Source organism: Cyprinus carpio, chromosome B18, assembly GCF_018340385.1.
Source record: "Cyprinus carpio isolate SPL01 chromosome B18, ASM1834038v1, whole genome shotgun sequence".
Taxonomy (NCBI): Eukaryota; Metazoa; Chordata; class Actinopteri; order Cypriniformes; family Cyprinidae; genus Cyprinus; species Cyprinus carpio.
The window spans coordinates 10,164,793-10,185,472 of NC_056614.1; the positions used below are offsets into that span (position 1 = coordinate 10,164,793).

At 37.1% G+C, this 20,680-nt stretch overlaps 1 protein-coding gene across 1 annotated transcript; it reads right to left on the minus strand.

Moving 5' to 3' along the window:
- Positions 1–12,275: 12,275 nt before the first annotated feature.
- LOC109092367 (cytochrome b-245 light chain) lies at positions 12,276–15,217 on the minus strand. Its single transcript, XM_042743783.1, has 6 exons — positions 15,061–15,217; positions 14,535–14,604; positions 14,269–14,343; positions 13,988–14,071; positions 13,780–13,861; positions 12,276–12,844 (listed from the first exon to the last, which is right to left on the minus strand). Exons 1-6 carry the CDS (start codon positions 15,116–15,118, stop codon positions 12,653–12,655), a joined length of 561 nt encoding a protein of 186 aa, XP_042599717.1. The 5' UTR covers positions 15,119–15,217; the 3' UTR covers positions 12,276–12,652.
- Positions 15,218–20,680: the final 5,463 nt, after the last annotated feature.

Genomic DNA, 20,680 nt, shown 5'->3' on the forward strand with positions numbered 1-20,680 from the left:
CTCATACCTTTCATTTTTATACTTTTTAGTTGGCCAAGATTTCTAAAAATCATTTCTTAGTATTGGTCTTAATTTATATTCTAATTTTCTGAGATACTGAATTTGGGATTTTCCTTAGTTGTCAGATATAATCATAAAAATTAAAAGAAATAAACATTTGAATGATATCAATCTGTGTGTAATGAATGAATATAATATACAAGTTTCACTTTTTAAATGAAATTAATGAAATAAATCAACTTTTTGATGATATTCTAATTATATGACCAGCACCTGTATACTCATTCACTCTTCTCCAGTGTAACACCAGCCACTCCCGTCTCCGTGGCCTAATCACAGTCAAGTGACTGTCCAGGAGGGACAGGCACCTCTTGTTCCACCAGATAGAGAGTTTATTTTCTCATACAACCACAGTCATTTACACAGACACATATTACAAAACACTACACTATTCCTGAGTGACCAGCAGTGCTCTCGCTCTTTCACTGTTAATCTGTCTCTACTTAGTAAAAAATCAGTGCCCAGCAGGATTTATGCCCACCAGTGCAGCCCTTTGAGTTCCCTTACACCTTTTTCTTTCTCAAAGCGGTATCCGTGTTGCTTCACATTTATTGTTGTCTCTTTTAGGCCCAGTCTACAATAAATACAGACCATTGCATGCAATGTATATCTGCTTAAACACCGATCCTTGCATGCACAATCTGTCCTCATTTACTATAACAGTAAAACAGATCAATGCATGCAATTATTTTGAGTGTATTTTCGAGTGTCCATACCACCACCGGCTGACTCTGGCAAACAACATCAATTATATAAGCAAAAAACTGCTTACCGTATTGTTTAGTGGCCACTTATTAATGTTGTTCGTCATGCCAGCCTGAAGTGGTCCTTCACCCTCTGCTCTTTTCCAGTCCCTGTTCAGGCACCAAATGTGGTGGCTTCTGCCATGTCTATGAAGAACCACTCTCAAAGTCTTGAGGTTTTGATGCCAGAATTTAGATTTTATTCTCAAGAGACAATCTATTCATTTTTAAGCCATTTTACTGTGTAGTTTTGGAGAAAATTAAAAGTCAAATCAACCAAAACAACAAAATTCATCCTAGCAATTGAACTTTGTCCCATTTTCCAACACTCATAAAAAGGGTTCCTTTATAGGTTAGCTCATTCTTTCAATGGATATGTATTCAGAGTGAGCCTGACTATCACTCTATTAATTTTTAAGGCATTTTACTGTATAGTTTTGGAGGAAACTAAAAGCAAAATCACCCAAAACAACAAAATTCATCCTAGCAATTGCACTTTGTCCCATTTTCCAACTCTCATAAAAAGTATTCCTTTATAAGTTAGCTCATTCTTTCAATGGATATGTATTCAAAGTGAGCCTGACTATAACTGTATTCAAGGCATTTTACTGTATAGTTTTGGAGAAAACTAAAAGCAAAATCACAAAACATCAAACTCGTTGCACTTGGTTTATTTCCGTATATTTGAACACTCATAAAAAATGTTCCTTTATAGGTTAGCTCATTCTTTCAATGGATATGTATTCAGAGTGAGCCTGACTATCACTGTATTAATTTACAAGTCAGTTTTGGAGAAAATTAAATGCAAATTCACCCCAAGCATCTGAGTGCATAAGCACTTTTACATCACGTCCCATTTTCAAACACTCATAAAAATCTTTCATTTATAGGTTTGCTCATTCTTTTTTCAAGTCTTTTTAGTGTATCGTTTTGATGAAAATTACTGGCAAATTCACCCTTTTTACACCATGTCCCAATTTAAAACACTCATAAAAGTCTTTTTTTATAGGTTTGCTCATTCTGTCAGTTGATTACTGTTCACAGTCACCCTGACTATTACTGTATTTATTTTCACATATTTTTACTGTATAATTTTGGAGAAAATTAAAGGCAAATTCACCCAGCATCTAAGTGAATAAGCACTTTTACATCATGTCGCATTTTCGAACCCTCATAAAAATCTTTCATTTACAGGTTTGCTCGTTCTTTTGATTGATTTTTTCTTCATTTTTTTTTTTCTTTTTCTTTTTTTGACTGTATGGTTTTGAATAAAATTAATGGCAAAATCATTTAAAAAAACAAAGTGCATTCTACCAGTCGCACCATTACCCATTTTCAAACACCCATAAAAATATTTTCTTTGTAACTTTGCTCGTTCTTTCAATTGATTACTGTTCACGGTGATCCTGACTATTACTGTACTAATTTTCATGTCATTTTACTTTACAGTTTCGAGAAAACGCAAACTCACTTCAAAATTTTTTTTATAGAGTGTATTGTTGCACTCATATCCCATTTTCCAACATAAAGTTAAAGTTTTTGAAGGAATTATTGTGCAAATGTACCATGCTTATTACCATATGAAACTGACTCTTATTTCATAAATAGTATTGGTCAAAATTGCTAGGAAATACCCTCCTGACGTCATACACTCAACCTCTTCTTACATTTTAATTATTAGTGTCACATTTAATTAATCTTTAATTAAGATCTTAATTTTAACCTTAGGAACTGATTATGTTAATCACCTCTTTGAACAGTCCTTATTTGTGTCCATGTTTTATAATTTTTAGTTAAATTTGAGTGAATGAACATCGCTCTCTTCCACCCTCAATACCCATGACTGAAGTGCCCTTGAGCAAGGCACTGAACCCCCAGTTGCTCCCCGGGCGGTGGATATATAGCTGCCCACTGCTCCGGGTGTGTGTTCACTTCTCACTGCTTTGTGTGTGCACCTGGATGGTTTAAATGCAGAGCACCAATTCCGAGTATGGGTTACCATACTTGGCAAATGTCACGACTTTCACTTTTTTTTTTCTCACTTTTATAGCCCTGAGGTTGTTGTATTTGTTAATGGTGATTATGCCTGCAAAGATATTATTTGTTTTGCTGTGTTTGTTTACCATATTCATAAGTCTATTGAATAGGTCTGCTTAGCTGCAATTTCTTGTTTCTCCTTACCTGTAACTGATCAATTACAATTGTATTAAAATGAATTTTAGAATGATCAATCTCAATTAAAATCCAGATACTGTACATCAAGATTACACATGGTAAGATAGTTGACAACACAAAGTAAAAATAAGTAAAATAGTATCAGTGCCGTTGTTTGAAAATGATCACACTTTTATTTTAATTTTACTTAGCTTTATTTTATTGTATTATATGTACTTTTATAAATATTATGCATTTTATATAAATACATGCTATTTATATATATTATACATTTATTTTATTTGTTTCAGAAACAATTTTGTGCATCTTAAGGAATAATGGCACTTTGAGCATACTGTTGTATATCCATTTTGAATGAATAATGGTGGTTTTTGTTTTTTTAACACCTGTGAACATTTATTGACTGTCTTCTGCACACTGATGCATATAAAAAATTACATATTTGCATTTGTATCTGTGAAATGCCATAACACAGGTTACATAATCCCTATCACATCTTATTTCTGTGTTTCAGTCTTAATAAAACTCTTGTTTAAATTCCATTAGGTTGTATAGCAGTTGATCAGTCAATAGCCTACTGTTATTTCAAGGTGTCATTGAGTATTCAAAGGTGCCTAATAAATTGTATTATTATTCAGGGTTGCTGCAGACTTTGTACAATCATATTTAAGACTTTTTAAGAATTTTTTAAGACCCAAACAGAGGAAAAAAATAATACAATTTTTGCACAGCAAACCAAACAGCCATTAACAGTTTTAACATGTTAATGTTTATTCAACAAAATCAGTAACATCAAAACCGACACATCTCAGTATATTTTTGTAGATTAGAAGCCCTTCTCTCAATTTCTTTATCCAACTTATCTAACTCCTCTCTCTACTTCTTGTATCATCTACGTAGTGTAAGACTTTGTAATCAGTTCTTTGTAATAAGTTTAAACACATGTAACAATTTTAATTAAATCAAATTAATAACACCAGAACTGATACATCTCAGCATTAAGTTTCTCGTAGCTCAGAAGCCTTTATCTCAATCTCATTATCCAATTCATCTAGCTTCTCTCTCTTCTCCTTGTAGCATCTTCTCAGTGTGTTTGACTTTCGTAATCAGTTCTGCTTTGTCCCTGTCATAGTCTCAGCTTTATCTGCAAAGCTGTCTGCATCTTTTTCTAGGGTCTCACACACACTGTGGATGGTTCTTCTTTTCTTCCGTAGAACATCAAGTTCATCTTCAGCTATTTTTCTTTTAGTCATCTGGCAGGGGACATTTTGTGGACTTTGTCACCAGTCTTGCCACCTTGCAGGAGCACAGTGGAAAAAAAAGTGCAGGGCCTTCAGAAGCTTCTCTACTTGCCACACTCCAAAACCAATCTTGATAGAGTTGTGCATTATGTGAAGACCGCAGATTTCCACAATTTGAATCTGAGCTCCACCAAACTGTTCACTGTATTCTTGCTCTAAGAGCTGCACAAACTTACAGTTAACACTTGGCCCATCCATTGACACAGAGAGCATCTTGCTGAGGCAGAGCTCTTTAGTACCCTCCTACAGAGAAGATACAACAGGAAACACAAAGAAAAATAAATAAATTCTCAAAATCATTGTGTACTTTATAGCAAAAACTTATTTAGATGACAATTGCTGGTGTATTTTTATGATCACAACCTTTATTTTAGAATTTTGTAATAATTTTTTTATTATTATTTTTAACTTTCACCTATTATTTTATTTATTTTTTAATTTACACATACATTCATTTATTCTTATATATTAATGCATTTTATTCATTTGTATTTATTCCCACAATCCAATTTATTTATAGATTTATTTATACATTAACTTATTTTTATTTTTCCATGTGCAACATAGAAGCATAGTAAAGAATAAATAAAAGTTAAAAATAATAAAAATAGGATTCAATTTTATTAAATGAAACACAAAGAAAAAAAAATCCTCAAAATCACTGTGTACTTTATAGCAAAAACTTATTTAGATGACAATTGCTGGTATATTTGTAACGTTACAATATAGCCTAACATTCATGAGATCAGGGATTATTGCAGGATGACTAGATTGAATTTTTGATTTAATGTAACAGTGTTTACCTGCTACAGCACAATAATTACTGTACATATTTCATAGTTTAGGTTGTAAACTATTCTAGCACTGTAGCCCCTAAAAATCAAATATACTCATTGATTTATATTTTTAGACAAGCATTCACTATTTATGTATTTGTGTGCACTAATAATATATTTTTGACTTACCTTGAATTTGTCCAATGAATCCTCAGCACGCTAATTAGTTTTAAGTTGTCAACTTTTTAGATATGTCTAAGACAAAATGCCATCTAAAATTTAAGACCTTGCATAAGTAAAAATAAGACATTTTAAGACTTTTTATGACCTTAAATTTGCAAAATCAAATATAAGACTTTTTAAGACTTTTTAAGGACCCGCGGGAACCCTGATTATTATTATCATTAAATTATTATAGGAGTTAGCGGCAGCAGAGGCTGTGGAAGAATGACACCAAGGAATTCTGCAGAGGCATGAGGACTATAATTGGTTACAAGATTTCTGTACAATAAAAACAACAACAAATAAAAATAAAGGAAAGGAAACCTCAACAATTTTTCCCATCAAAACATGAACATGACTGTTTTCTACAATTCACACTGAAACAATAATAGACTATTATTAATAATAGCAAATAATGTTTGTTATATAATACTTACTATGTGTTTTTAATATCAAAATATAAGGTATATGTTTCAAATTAGGGCATTTAACAGGATGCAAGAGCTAAATTAGTTTAGCCAGGTCTTATTTTAAATGTCATCAAATAGAACTTTCCTGACTTCTTTTTGTGCTCTTAATTAATTATTATTATTTGAATTAATACAGTAATAATAGCCAGGGTGACTGTGAACAGGAATCAATTAAAAGAACGAGCAAACCTATAAAGGAAAGATTTTTATGTGTGTTTGAAAATAGGACATAGTGTAAAAATGCTTATGAACTCAGATGCTTGGGGTATTTTTATGAAGGTTTGAAAATGGGACATCATGTAAAAGTGTTTATTCACTTAGACACTTGGGAATTGTGAATTTGCCTTTAATTTTCTCCAAAATTATACAGCAAAAATATTTGACATTTTTTTTAAGTGATAATCTGGGTCACTCTGAATGCATATGAATTGAAAGAATGAGCTAACCTATAAAGGAACACTTTGGAGTGTTGGAATATAGGACAGTGCAAGTGCTAGGATGAATTTTGTTGTTCCCTTTCAAGGGAACTTCGAACTGCGTCCTCTAGGGGTCGCTATGGGGAACACCTCGTCATGACCCGTGTCTGAAGCATACATTGAAAAAACACCAACGAGTTGGCCGGCGACAGCCTCTGACATCACTACTGGCATGACTATAAACAGGCACCGGGAGAACACGTCATTCTCTTCTTCGTCTTCAAAACTGACTGTTTTGTTTAAAGCGTGCATCTGAAAGAACCGGTAAGAGCGCTCTTTCTCTGTCTATCATGGTGACTACTAGCAAGCATTTAGACAATGTGTGCACCCGTGTCGGCGTTATTTGACACCCGATGACACACACGATCTTTGCGTCATTTGTTTGGGTAAAGAGCATGCACGCGATGTCTTTGAGGAGACAATCTGCGTGCATTGTGAGCGTTTTTTTCAAGGAAAAAGCTCCGCTCTCATTCGTCTCTCTTTCTGAGAAAAAAAGGCAGCCATCTGCTTCCTGCAGTTCAGGACCCACCACTGCTGAGGAGGAGAATGAGCTCGTGAGAATTTCAGGTGGATCTGTCTGAATGGTTTAAAGAGGGACTTTCCCTTTCGCGCTCATAATGGCAGCGGACGAGAGAGAGCCTCGGGAGTATGATGTTATATGTTTAACACTTTCTGATACTGAGGTTAGTGCTCTGCTGGGATTTACCCAGGAAAAGCAGGAGATATTTGAGGATGGTGAAGAAGCTGAGGCTGAGCCTTCTCAATTCTCCTGCCCTGCGTATGTAGAGCTGTTGGAGGTTATGGATCGCGCCACGGCAAGGTTGGATTTGCCATGAAAGTACGCTAACAAGGTAACGCCGTGAGGCCGCCTCGATGAGCGTTATCTTTCCGACCATTGCCCTCCAGCTCAGGAGAGCCTTCCATTTCTGCCTGATCTCCATACAGAGATCAAAAGGAAATGAAAGAGGCCATTTTCTTCTCGCATCCATCGGTTTCGGCATAAGAGTTTTGCCGACATCGAGGCAATGCGTGAAAACTGCTATGAGAGGAAGCCCCCTGTAGAAAGAACTTTCTTTCTGCGGGGGAGACATCCTCTCTTAATCTCCCTCCTTGCCATTTAAGCCCCTTCAAGAAAAACATTTCGCTTAAATGGCAAGGCATACGCAGCAGCAGGTCAGGCTGTGGCTTTATTACACATGATGGTGGTGCTTCAAGCATATAAGACTGATCTGCTAAGAGACCTGGATAGAGGCGAAGGCCTTTTTCCTGATCAGGTAGCCGAGCTGCGCCGCACCACAGATCTCTCTCCAGGCTACCAAGCAGGCTGCCTCTGCCATGCGCAGGACTATGGCGGCCATGGTGGTAGCGGAGAGACTTCTGTGGATGAACCTGGCAGACATCCGGAAGAAAGAAAATGCTTTCTTCTCAATGCTCAGGTTTCGCCTTCTGAACTTTTCGGTATTTCCGTTGAGACGGTGATCGAGAAGTTCGGGGAGATGAAGGCGCACTCCGCTGCTTTCAGATCCTTCGTTCCATGAAGGTCCAGGTCTGAGCCCGAACAACATAGGGGTCCTGGCCTGTCTCGATCTGAGGATCAAAGATGGGCACAGAAGGCTAGTGTCGCGACTCGCTACTCCCCCACCTGTGGGCAGGGGTAAGAGGAATTGTGGGTCACAAGGAGGTAAGCAGAACCTAAGGGATGTGATTCAGATGAGGCAGCGTTCTCGTCTGAATCAGAGTGATACCGAGGTATCTACTCGTTCCCTTTAGGGATTTTTAACTTCTGCTTTTATCCTCCCCTTCCTAATTCCCCTGTAACCACCAGCTCTCCACCTGAGCGAGGTTAGGTGGAAACCTCTCACATAACAGTCTCCTATGCTGAACCTATAATGTTTTTGGCTGGTTCTATGTTCATAGCAACCACCTTACTGATGGTCCGGATTAAAAGGGTGCGCCCCTTGAGCGGGGCTCCAGCGCAGGAGGGTGGGAATAACCCTTTCTGTATATACTTATGTGTAAATTGCTGGTGGTTATGTGTCTAGTAATAAACTCTGTGAGATTCCTTTGCAGTGCTCAGTTACAGTGTTTACTGAACACTTGTCAGCACCAGCCATCCGGCTTCATGTTCCGGTATTATGCGGCACAGGTTTCTGCGGGAGCCTCCTTGATCATCAGGCCTGGCACAGCACTGCAGGGAATTTCATGGATGTCCGGCCAGGTCACCCTGAGGGGTCCCCTGGCCGCTTAGTTGTGCTGTCGCATCCAGCGGGAAGTGAAGGTGGCAGTTACAGAAATCTTGTATATGCTGCCTCAGGTGATGCTCCCCTCGCTAGAGGTTTGTAAAATTTGAGCTTGCCTCTCCCGTGCAGTTCAGCGCCTCTGCGATGCTTAGGAACCTTTAGGTACACACAAAAAAAAGAAAGTCTGAAAACCACATAGTGGTCAGTGTGCACGTGAACACTTTGCGCACTTTCTAAAAATCCACGTATTGGTAAGTGTGCACGCAAGACTCTGTGCACTTTCTGAAATCCTGTATGGTAAGGGTTACGCGCTCCGCCTCGTTCCCTTTCTTGAGATGATTAGACCTTGGTTCCTTGGGCTCCATTCAGCCAGTGTGTACTCGTTTATACACTTCAAGCATCACTTCCCTCAAACATGAGGGGCTATTTTGGCGATTCTCGTGGTAGTTTAGCAGCGCTCCCCTTTTCCAAGAAGGGTCGCCTATGAGCGCACTACTCTGGATTCGGAGTTCTCCTCTCATATGAGACTGAGTTCACTGTTTTTCCCCAGAGCGTTCCAGCATTATTTCCACAGATCGAGTTGATGACTCTCAAACATACTGTTTTGAGATGCACCATTCCATCTATGAGCTGCTCTATCAGAGTGCTACGAGAGCCCTTCCTTAGAACAGTATTTGAAAATCCTTGCTATGGTAAGTGTGCACGTGAAGTCTTTGCACACTTTCTGAAATCCACACTGTGGTAAGTTCGCACGCTAGTGTTCTGCATTCTTTCTAAAATCCTATATGGTGAGGGCTTCGCGCGGTTGCTTCGTGCACTTTCTTGAGTTGGTAAAAGCCCCATTCATCTTGGGTGCCACTCCACCTATGTATCCTCGGATACCTATCTAAACAGGGTGTTGCTACTGGAGATCTGTTGAGACAGCTCCTTCAGCAAGCTTTTGCGAGAGCAAGCAGTAGCCCCTGTGTGACAGGCAAGACTTAGTATAAAATGCTAGGTTCTTAGCCGTATCCCTTTAAAGGAATCTTTCCTGATTCCAAGCCTTCAGCTCTACCACGGGCCGAGGCCCTAACAATTAAGTTGGGTATGTAGCTTAGGCCTTTGGCCGTAAGGGGTACTGTCACAGACAGCCGTCTAAATGTCCCAGGGGCAACTCCCATGGAAATGGTAGAGTTGAAACTTAGTGTTCGCCATGATTCTGGCCTGCACTCCCCTCAGCATGGCGGCGTGGGTATACTGTTCCCCATAGCGACCCCTAGAGGACACAGTTCGAAGTTCCCTTGAAAGGGAACGTCTCAGGTTACGAATGTAACCATGGTTCCCTGAGTAGGGAACGAGACACTGCATCCTCTAGCTCCCTGCCATGCTTTGGACGCAAGCTTCAGACAAAGAAGTGAACGATGTGTTCTCCCGGTGCCTGTTTATAGCCGCGCCGATAGTGACGTCAGAGGCTGTCGCCGGCCAACTCGTTGGTGTTTTTTCAATGTATGCTTCAGACACGGGTCACGACGAGGTGTTCCCCATAGCGACCCCTAGAGGACGCAGTGTCTCGTTCCCTACTCAGGGAACCATGGTTACATTCGTAACCTGAGACGTTTTGGTTGAATTTGCTTTCAGTTTTCTCAAAAACTATACAGTAAAATCCCTTGAATTAATACAGTGACAGTCAGGGTCACTCTGAATACATATCCATTGAAAGAATGAGCTAACCTATAAAGGAACACTTTTTATGAGTGTTGGAAAATGGGACACAGTGCAATTGCTAGGATGCATTTTGTTATTTGGGGTGATTTTGCTATTAGTTTTCACAAAAACTATACAGTAAAATGACTTGAAAATGAATACAGTGATAGTCAGGCTCACTCAGAATACATATCCATTGAAAGAATGAGCTAACCTATAAAGAAACACTTTTTATGAGTGTTGGAAAATGGGACATAGTGCAATTGCTAGGATGAATTTTGTTGTTTTGGGTGATTTTGCTTTTAGTTTTCTCCAAAACTAAACAGTAAAATGACTTAAAAATTAATACAGTGATGGTCAGGGTCACTCTGAATACATATCCATTGACAGAATGAGCTATAAAGGAACACTTCTTATGTGTGTTGGAATATGGGAAAAAGTGCAAGTGCAACAATGGAGTTTGATGTTTTGGGTGATTTTGCGAGTGCAATCGCTAGGAAGCATTTTTTTTTTTGTTTTTTTTTTTGGTATACACACACGCGCACACGCACACACACACACACACATATATGTGTATATGTGCATATATATATATATATATATATATATATATATATATATGCATATGCACATATACACAAACATAAAATAAAAAACAATGAATGAAAATGGTTAATATTAACATTTATAAACATTAATAAACGATTTATAATAATTAATGTACAATACAAACGTTTATGTACAAAAATCAAGTATTTATAAACTAAACATTTTTAATTAGTTAAAATAATCAAAAGTATAAAGTAAACGTGTGTATGACAGCTTCTTTACATGCATTTTGACTGCTCGCAGCACCCATATATGGAAGCAGATTAGTCTCAAATATAATTCACGCAAAAAACACGATTCACACATGCGTAGACAATTTCACATGCATGAAACCCTAATTCACGTACACACAAAAAAAATTCACGTGCATGAAAAAAAAATTATATTCACAAAAAGCAATTCACATGCGCAAAATAAAATTATATATTCATAAAATACATTTCACAAATGCAAAACACAATTCGTAGATATACAACTGTGCACAAAAACCTTAAAAATGTACGAGTGTCTGAATGTACAAATCGTCATTTACTACAAATCCACTCGGATTCACTTTTTATTATTAAAAAGAAAAGCATACAATTGTTAATAAATACCTCAGGCATAATTTTACAAGTGTCTATTTCATTAATTTCCAATAATTTTTGTATCCATATATTTCTAAAAGCATATGAACTTGATACATGTCACTGAGAACTATGTCCTCCTGTGTGACACCATATCCTGTTTTTAAACTCCACTGACAACTTTAATTAGTTGAAGGGCCAGGAATAGTGTTTTACAAAAAAGCGTTCTTTACTGCATATTTGTCAACTACCCAAATATATTTTCATATCTATATCTTGAAAGATAAATATATTGAGTAAAACAAATTGGTAAAACATTACAGTTAGGTGCCAGTGAAGGATGTGTACATTGGGATGGGATGCGGGTGGTTAGGTGAAACTGTAAGGGGCCCCTTTTGAAAATCTGCTTAGGGCCCCCAAAACGCTAGGGCCGGCCCTCTGTCTAACCTACAGTATCCAAGCATGAAAGAACTTCATATTTTATTTATCAAAGTTTGATGAAATGAAAATGAAATGAACAATTAAACATTCTACTCATGCTCAGAATGTTCAAAACTTTTAAAGCTCCTATGTCATAGATCAGATCAGATCTTTCTGACCTACAAAATTAATTTCTTCAATGTACATGAAAGAAACAGTCATAATCACGAGTACAAAAAACAACAAGTTTCATTTTTTCTTTGAGCAAGATTAACTTCCTTGTTCCTTGTTGAGTAATGGAGGATTACGAAAACATGACGTGTTTTACATTCTGCCATAATATAATGATCATTGTACATGATTTTGTTTTAGTTATGAATATAGACATTTCAGGATGACATGCATTTTAGAGGAAAAATTCGCTACATTTTAAAAATGTATTTGCAAATGAAATAACACAGCATTAGGATATACATACGCACAACACATAAAAAATAAATGAAACTTGGCAATATTTTATAGATGACAAATGACTGAATGAAGCACATCCTGAGTTTATTGTAAGTACCACTTAAGACATAACTATATACACTCTCTTGAGGTAAATATACACAATCACTGTTATCATTTTAACAGTATCCCAGTAAAATTAGTTTTTACTTCTATGATTATATTATTGATAAAAAATTCTTACATAAAAATTGCTCCTCTATTAATAGCAATAATTACTGGAATGTTTCAAATTGATCACCATATATTATAAAATAAACATGATACAAGTCAATGCTAGCGCTCTATCTGTCTTGATGCAGTTTGTTACTATAAACTTATCATAAATGTTTCATATCAATACAGTTACTTGTTACTGAAGCCTCCTTGAATAATAGGGTACTATTTTCACAATGGAATCCTTATTCATTGACGGTCACAGACATGGGATTGTCATATGCAGCAGTCTCTAGTTTATCTGCTTTCTTCCGGCGGAGTTCAGGAGGAGGCCGAGGTGGAGGGTTTTGAGGAGGTTCTTTGATGCTATCCCCAACACGTTTTGGTGGCTCTGTGCGGGGCAGTATGGGCTCCCAGTGCTCTCCATGAATAGCTGCCTGTGATACCAAAGTTCAAATTCATGCATGAAATCAAAGGCCACAAAACCAAATGCATCCAAAAATAGATGTTTTCCAAAGAGTTCTTCTCCAAGTGACAGTTCATGAGTCAAATTAAATAAAGTATTATACAAAAATACTGTGGGATGGATCATCATATTACACTCACTTCATCTGTCAGCGAATCAGTGGTCAGCACAAAGAATCAGATTCAGAGACATGTTTTTAAAACTTTAGTTAACAAAATTCTGTCGACAAATACATCATTCATACTCATGTCATTCTTACATTTTCTTTCTTCAGTGGAACACAAAAGGGTAATGTAAGAATGTGCATATGAACTGCTTTTTAATATTCCAGTGCTTTTCGTCATTTTTGAAGCTTGAAGATATCTGTCACCTTTCATTTTAATCATTTAAAAACATCTTGCTTAAAGGATTAGTTCAGCCAAAAATGAAAATTATGTCATTAATGACTCACCCTCATTTTTAGACCAAAATGTATTTTTAATGCTTCAATAAATTCTAACGGACCCTCTGATGTCACATGGACTACTTTGAAGATGTTTTTATTACCTTTCTGGACATGGACAGTGTACCGTACATACATTTTCAATGGAGGGACAGAAAGCTCTTGGACTAAATCTAAAATATCTTAAATTGTGTTCCGAAGATGAACGGAGGTCTTACAGGTTTGGAACGACATGAGGGTGAGTCATTAATGACATAATTTTCATTTTTGGCTGAACTAACCCTTTAACACTTCCATTTGTGTTTAACAAAAGAAATAACATCATATGGGTTTGAAACAACATGTTTTGTTTTTGTTTTTTGGTTTCCTGTCTTCTTTTAGTTACGGTTGTATTCACATTCATTCTGTTGTGTTGTTTATCTGGAGTTCAGATGAAAGAGCACTGAATTGGATTATGAACTTACTGAAAGATAGATTAAACTGGCAATTCCTAGACACACACATCCCAGAACTGTGGCTAACATGAACCCTCCTGGAACACACAGCCTGCAGAGTAAAACACACAGAGACAGACATATGTGTGCATGATTTGAAACACAAGTAACATGGTGTCTTATATAACAAGAGAAGGGACATGCATGACAACACCTGACTGAAATACAACAGACTTACGCAGCGTGCAGGAATGCTCTGACGTAATAGTTTCTGGTCAGGGGTCCAAAAGCATTTACACAAACTGTGAAGCAGTACTGACCACTGAAATCAAACAGAAAAGCTTTCAGTGAGAAGTTTATAATTCAAAGCATACAAAGGAAGACTTTATTATACAAATGACTCCGTATAAAATATTTTGCAGAGAATTACTGATAGTGTGTTGAAATTAACCGCCTGTATTTCCTGTAACTAGTTACAGTCTCAGATGAGTTCAGATTGACTCTTCATAAAACACTCACGTTCTCTCAACACTGGTGCCTTTGCCCCGTTTGCTTCGTGGATATTCAAGCAAACACACGAACACACCTGCAGCACTATCACAGTCAAGGATATAAATGAGTACGCTAGAAATACACTTTGGTACTTTACCAAAAAAAAAAAAAAAAAGTGTACTTTACAAGTCAAAAGACTAGAAGAACAAATGAGGAAATGACAATGAAAATAAGGGGCAAATCAGAGTCTCATGCATTTATAGGAAAGAGCCCTGTAGAGGTTGTAAGGATACATTCCGAAAGCTGCAAACTGCCAACCTCTGAACTGACCAGCCACCCCGACAATCCCACCAGTCGCATAAACTGAAACAGCAAAAAAAAAAAAAAACTGACCAGCCACCCCGACAATCCCATCATTATATTAAAATTAGACTGCATTAACTTAAATATTATATTTTAAATGTAAAAATAAAATAAAACCATCTTTTTAAATATTGTTATTTTACATTCAACTTATTAGCTCAGAGAAAATCAACTTCTTGCTTTTAAAAGATAATAAAAGAGATTAACACGCATTCTAAACAAAATAAAAACAAAACAATAAAAACAAAAAACACTTGAATGACGACATAAATGACAGCTGCTAGATTTATACTTTAAAACCCATGTCGTATGTAGTTGCGGTCTTCGAGTTTTACGTATCTATAACCACGACACTATTAGAGAAACATTAATGTAAGTAATTTTTAGCCCTTGTTTAAATGTTTTAGAGCGCCTGAAAAACTAAACGAGATAGAATTACAGTATTTGTGTTCTTACTGAGTCCAGCAGCCAGAGCTTGCTCGTTTGCCCACATCGCCCACTCAATTTTCCCCATGATCACTTGAGTGCGTGCTGACAATGATAAGTGAACTTTATTTTCAACTTAATTCTATAAAAGAAAAGTAGGAAGTGGCCAGCGTGTCATAAGCCCAACCCTTTCGTTTCATCACTTCCTTTTTTGACTTTGTTCTACGTTTCATCAAAGTATACAGTAAATGTATCAAAGGAAATAAAAGCGCTAGACTGGACACGTTAATATAAATATTTACCACAGGATGCGGGACAACAGCAAGCAGTAACTTTCTTGTTGGTCAGATATGTCTTTAGCTGTCTCCCAAAGTGAAGTAAACCAAAGTCCCTTTAAGACAAGTTATGTCACTCGGTGGACATCTTTGAAACGCCTCTCGTACATGCAAGTGCAACTCCTATCTCTTTGAATAAGGAAACATCAAATTCTTCATTTTTTCCCATTCAAAACTATAAGAGTGACATGTCTTGGGTATTCTATTTTGAGTCAACACACTTCGAAGGCCACGCCTCCGAAGTGCACGAAGGACCCTCTGAAGTGCAGGACGCTCCGCCTTTGCAGGATTTCCTCATTCCGTGGCCAGGAGTTCCCGATTAGCACTCTGTCGCATAGCAACGGTGCCAGAGGACAGTTGACGAGAGGCTTATCCTGCCAAGATAGGTGGAACGCGTTTTTTTTTTTTTTTTTATGTTTTAGGTCATAATGGAGGAGACGGTAATGCACCTTAAGTTTAGCCAGGACCGTGGCCAGGTAAATTACACTGGTTTGCTGCGCCCCTTAATTGTCGGATTACAACTTTAAATGCAGGTATTGGCTTGCTTGAATAATGCTTACTTGAATAATGTAATTATACATATGAAAAACTACAAAACACACACACACACACACACACACACACACACACACACACACAAACTTAAAAACACAGCAGTTCAAATGCTGACAGATATCTTACAAAGGTGCGATTTTATATAGTTTATTGTCTTGGCCATGGTGATCATATGTAGACAGGTTAGCAAAAATAAAACTGTGAAGGAAAAAAAAAAAACAGCATTGTACAGCACAAAGTTCAGCGGTAACGTTAGCTCTCACAGCTGTTTGACCGGTCCGAGTCCTTCAGATGCAGCCTTTGATATTGTTAGCAGAAATGTGTTAATATTCTGACAAAACGTTGATACTTTCATTTTCAAAATAATCAGAGGTGGACTGTAAGGAAGTACATTCATTAAGTATTCTCGAACAATTATGAAGTACAAAGTTTTCTTTATTTTTTTTTTTTTTTTTATCACAGACAGCAACACTATAAAAATATGGGCTTTTTACAACATGATGCATTGTTGTAGATTAAACTACCCAACAGTATATTTAGTTGGCAACTTTAAATTGAATAACCTTGAACATATTCAGAAGTAAATTGCAACACATTAGTGCAGCAGTAATATTAATGCAAAATCATCCTGACAAATAATTTTTTTCAGAAAAATACTGTATACCTTTACTTTAACTCTCAATACCTTACGTATATTAGAGTATGCTAGATAATAGTTTTACTTAAAGGATAGTTCACCCAAAAATTAAAATTCTGTAATCATTTACTCATCCTCAAGTTGGTATCCTCCAGTGGAATTTTCATTTTTGGGTGAACTATCCCTTTAGCTAAGGTTATATATAAATATGACTAGTACCTTTTCCCCAATATGGTATTAGTAGTTACTTAAAGTAGTTTACTAAAGTATCTCAGTATTTCATTCTACTAATTACTTTGTCATAGCTCTAAACAATTCTCTTTTCCTTCTTTCCCTAAATCAGACCAGACCCCTGTACTGCAGGATAGAGCTGAATGTGCCAGCGCTGGGCAGGTTTTTAATGACTGTGACACATGGCCTGATTTTCGGCTGAGCAGGGAGGCCCTGACAGTGCTGGTGGATCTTCTGAGAAGTGAATGGCAACAGTGCCACAAACCAGACCTTGGTGTTTCTTTTCTGTCTGGCCAGTGGTACATCACAGAGAGTGGTCTCCACTCTCCAGAGTGTTTGACATGCCATGTTCCACTGTCCCCGCATTGTCCTCTGAGTCGCTGAGGAGGTGCTGGCCATTCGCCAAGAGATTCACCTCCTGAAGACCCCAGAACACATGAAGGCAGAGCTGGGCTCAAAAGTGTTTTTTTTTTTTTTTTTTTTTTTTTTTTCGGATGTTAAACCTAAGCTATGTTGTAAATAGTTGTAAAAAGTAATTTCAGTAATGTGTAGAACAATTTGTTTTAATGTTTAATTGTTTTTTTGTTTTTTTTACACATTAATTATAGGACAAAAAAACCCTATAGAACAATGTTTTGTGAAAAATATAAGCTGCATTAAAAATAAACAATGTACATAATTACTTCTCTTTTATTTACTCGTAAATATGCAAAACAAAAATACAAAATGTACAGAAAGTACTCAGGCTCATTTACAGATAAATTGCACTACAAAAATGAATAATGTATACAACTTATTCATTTCATTTTGAACTTACATCACAAAAATAAACTACACAAATTCGGTTGTTTCACTGACAATAAGACATTTAAAAAAAAAGATATTGAAAAAGTGTAATGTACCCATTTTTTCCCACTGTTTTCTCTTGGCTAATATAGAATGGCTAATAATGTATTTGTTAAGCATTCTCTCAAGAAGAGAAAACAATCTCTTCATTCTCTCCATGCTCTTCTCTCCTCTGTCTCTCTCTGGAATTTGATGTCCTCTCTGAGTAGCTCCAAGAGCTTCCACTCACTCCCTCACTTGTCCCAGGACACTTGCACTCCTAAGGCAGAGCAAATAAACCATGCCTGTTAACAACAACAGCACAATGAATTTCAGCAAAAAATGTGTCTATTAAAGGGTTAGTTCACCCAAATATTAAAATTATGTCATTAATGACTCACCCTCATGTCGTTCCAAACCCGTAAGACCTCCGTTCATCTTCGGAACACAGTTTAAGATATTTTAGATTTAGTCCGAGAGCTTTCAGTCCCTCCATTGAGAATGTATGTACGGTATACTGTCCACGTCCAAAAGGGTAATAAATACATCTTCAAAGTAGTCCATGTGACATCAGAGGGTCCGTTAGAATTTTTTGAAGCATCGAAAATACATTTTGGTCCAAAAATATCAAAAAACTACGACTTTATTCAGCATTGACTTCTCTCCCGGGTCTGTTATGAGCGCGTTCACCTCACATCCGGTTCGCGAACGAATCACTCGATGTAACCGGATCTTCTTGAACCAGTTCACCAAATCGAACTGAATCGTTTGAAACGGTTTCGCGTCAACAATAAGCATTAATCCACCAATGACTTAAGCTGTTAACTTTTTTTTAACATGGCTGACACTCCCTCTGAGTTAAAATAAATCAATATCCCTGAGTAATTCATTTACTCAAACAGTACACTGACTGAACCGAGCCAGATAACGAACGAAACATTGACTCGTTCTCGAGTCAAGAACCGGTTGCATCTGTTTTCGGATCACCGGTAGTGATGGGAAGTTCTGTTCTTTTCCGTGAACCGGTTCTTTCGGACAGTTTGATTCAATAAACCGGTTGCCGAAAATGGATCACCAGTTCTTTTGCGCTCGACGTAATGACTTCATTGGCGATGATTGCCCTTGATTGAAGCCTTCGGTTTACCCGCGCTCATAACATTAGCACAGAATCGGTTCAGAATCAATCACCAAAAGAACCAGTTCAGTTCAGACGCGCTGTGTGTCAGTCTGAATCACTCATGCGCAGTATCATCAGCTCCTCGGTTCTCGAATCGGACGCTTCCGACAGAAACGGTTCTTGACTCGAGAACGAGTCAATGTTTCGTTCGTTATCTGGCTCGGTTCAGTCAGTGTACTGTTTGAGTAAATGAATTACTCCGGGATATTGGTTTATTTGAACTCAGAGGGAGTGTCAGCCATGTTAAAAAAGTTAACAGCTTAAGTCATTTGTGGATTAATGCTTATTGTAGACGCGAACCGTTTCAAACGATTCAGTTCGATTTGGTGAACTGGTTCAAGAAGATCCGGTTACATCGAGTGATTCGTTCGCGAACCGGATGTGAGGTGAACGCGCTCATAACAGACCCGGGAGAGAAGTTAATGCTGAATAAAGTAGTAGTTTTTGATATTCTTGGACCAAAATGTATTTTCGATGCTTCAATAAATTCTAACGGACCCTCTGATGTCACATGGACTACTTTGAAGATGTTATTATATTGTTTTTGTGGTAGTGGACAGTATACCATACATTCATTCTCAATGGAGGGACAGAAAGCTCTCGGACTAAATCTAAAAATCTTATACTGTGTTCCGAAGATGAACGGAGGTCTTACGGGTTTGGAACGACATGAGGGTGAGTCATTAATGACATAATTTTAATATTTGGGTGAACTAACCCTTTAACTTGCTTACTTTGTATTTTTTAAGTTTTTCCCCAGCAGGCTCTTTTTTTCCAGAATAGTCCTAAAACAAGAGAAAATGGAAACACTTGGAAAAACATTAAAAAAAAAAACTTTTGTAGATATATCTTGCATGACAGCACCACAAAAACACAACAAAGGGAAAGGCTATTGCCTTATACAGTGGTTGTCTCATATGGGTTCTCTATACAGTGGTTGTTCATATGGGTTTGTGGGCTTTTTTTTTTTAAACTAGCTTTTACCACTTTCGCTAGGTATTTGAGTAAACGAAAACTCAATACTTACATTTCAATGTGAATTCCCCCACAGAACTCTCATCCTCCATGGTCTTTGAATATAAATTCCATTGTCATCTGCAAGTGTTTCTGGGATATGGTAGGGTGCAAAGTGTCCATAAGGGCTGCGTTCCAGTTTACTTTTAGACATGCACTCGCAAACTTCCATAAGCAAAGTAAAACTAATAACAATAATTATAATTCTTCATAATTTGAAACTCTTCCCTATACCAGATTCCCAGGTTCCAGGGTCCCATCTGGCTCTGCGTCTCCAGCTCCTCCAGAATGTTTCCCTGGTTCCCTAAAATCCAGATCAGGCTACAGCATCCCTGTTTGATTTTAAATCCTCTCGCTCAACCCTGTACTATAAATGTATTTTATTAGCAGCCTATATCCTAATCTCTATTTAACTCATATCCTAACAAGTACCCCAAATGCTTACCTTTCCCTTTTTATTTAAGAATGTTATTAATTCCTTTCTTCCTTTGTCATATTTTTTACAAATATATATATATATATATATATATATATATATATATATATATATATATATATATATATATATATATATATATAAGGGAAAGGTAAGGATTTGGGGTACTTGTTAGGATATGAGTTTAATAAAGATTAGGATATAGGCTGCTAAGAAAATACATTTATAGTACAGGGTTGAGCGAGAGGATTTAAAATCAAACAGGGATGCTGTAGCCTGATCTGGATTTTATATAAAGTCTCTTTATTTATTCCTTCTCTTTCTAGCTTGTACTTATTTGAACAATGTCTAAAACTTGGTATTACAAGCACTTCCTGTGTCTGTCTGCTCCTTTAAGAAGAATCGCTTTATGTATGCCTCAAATGTAAATGTATATTACA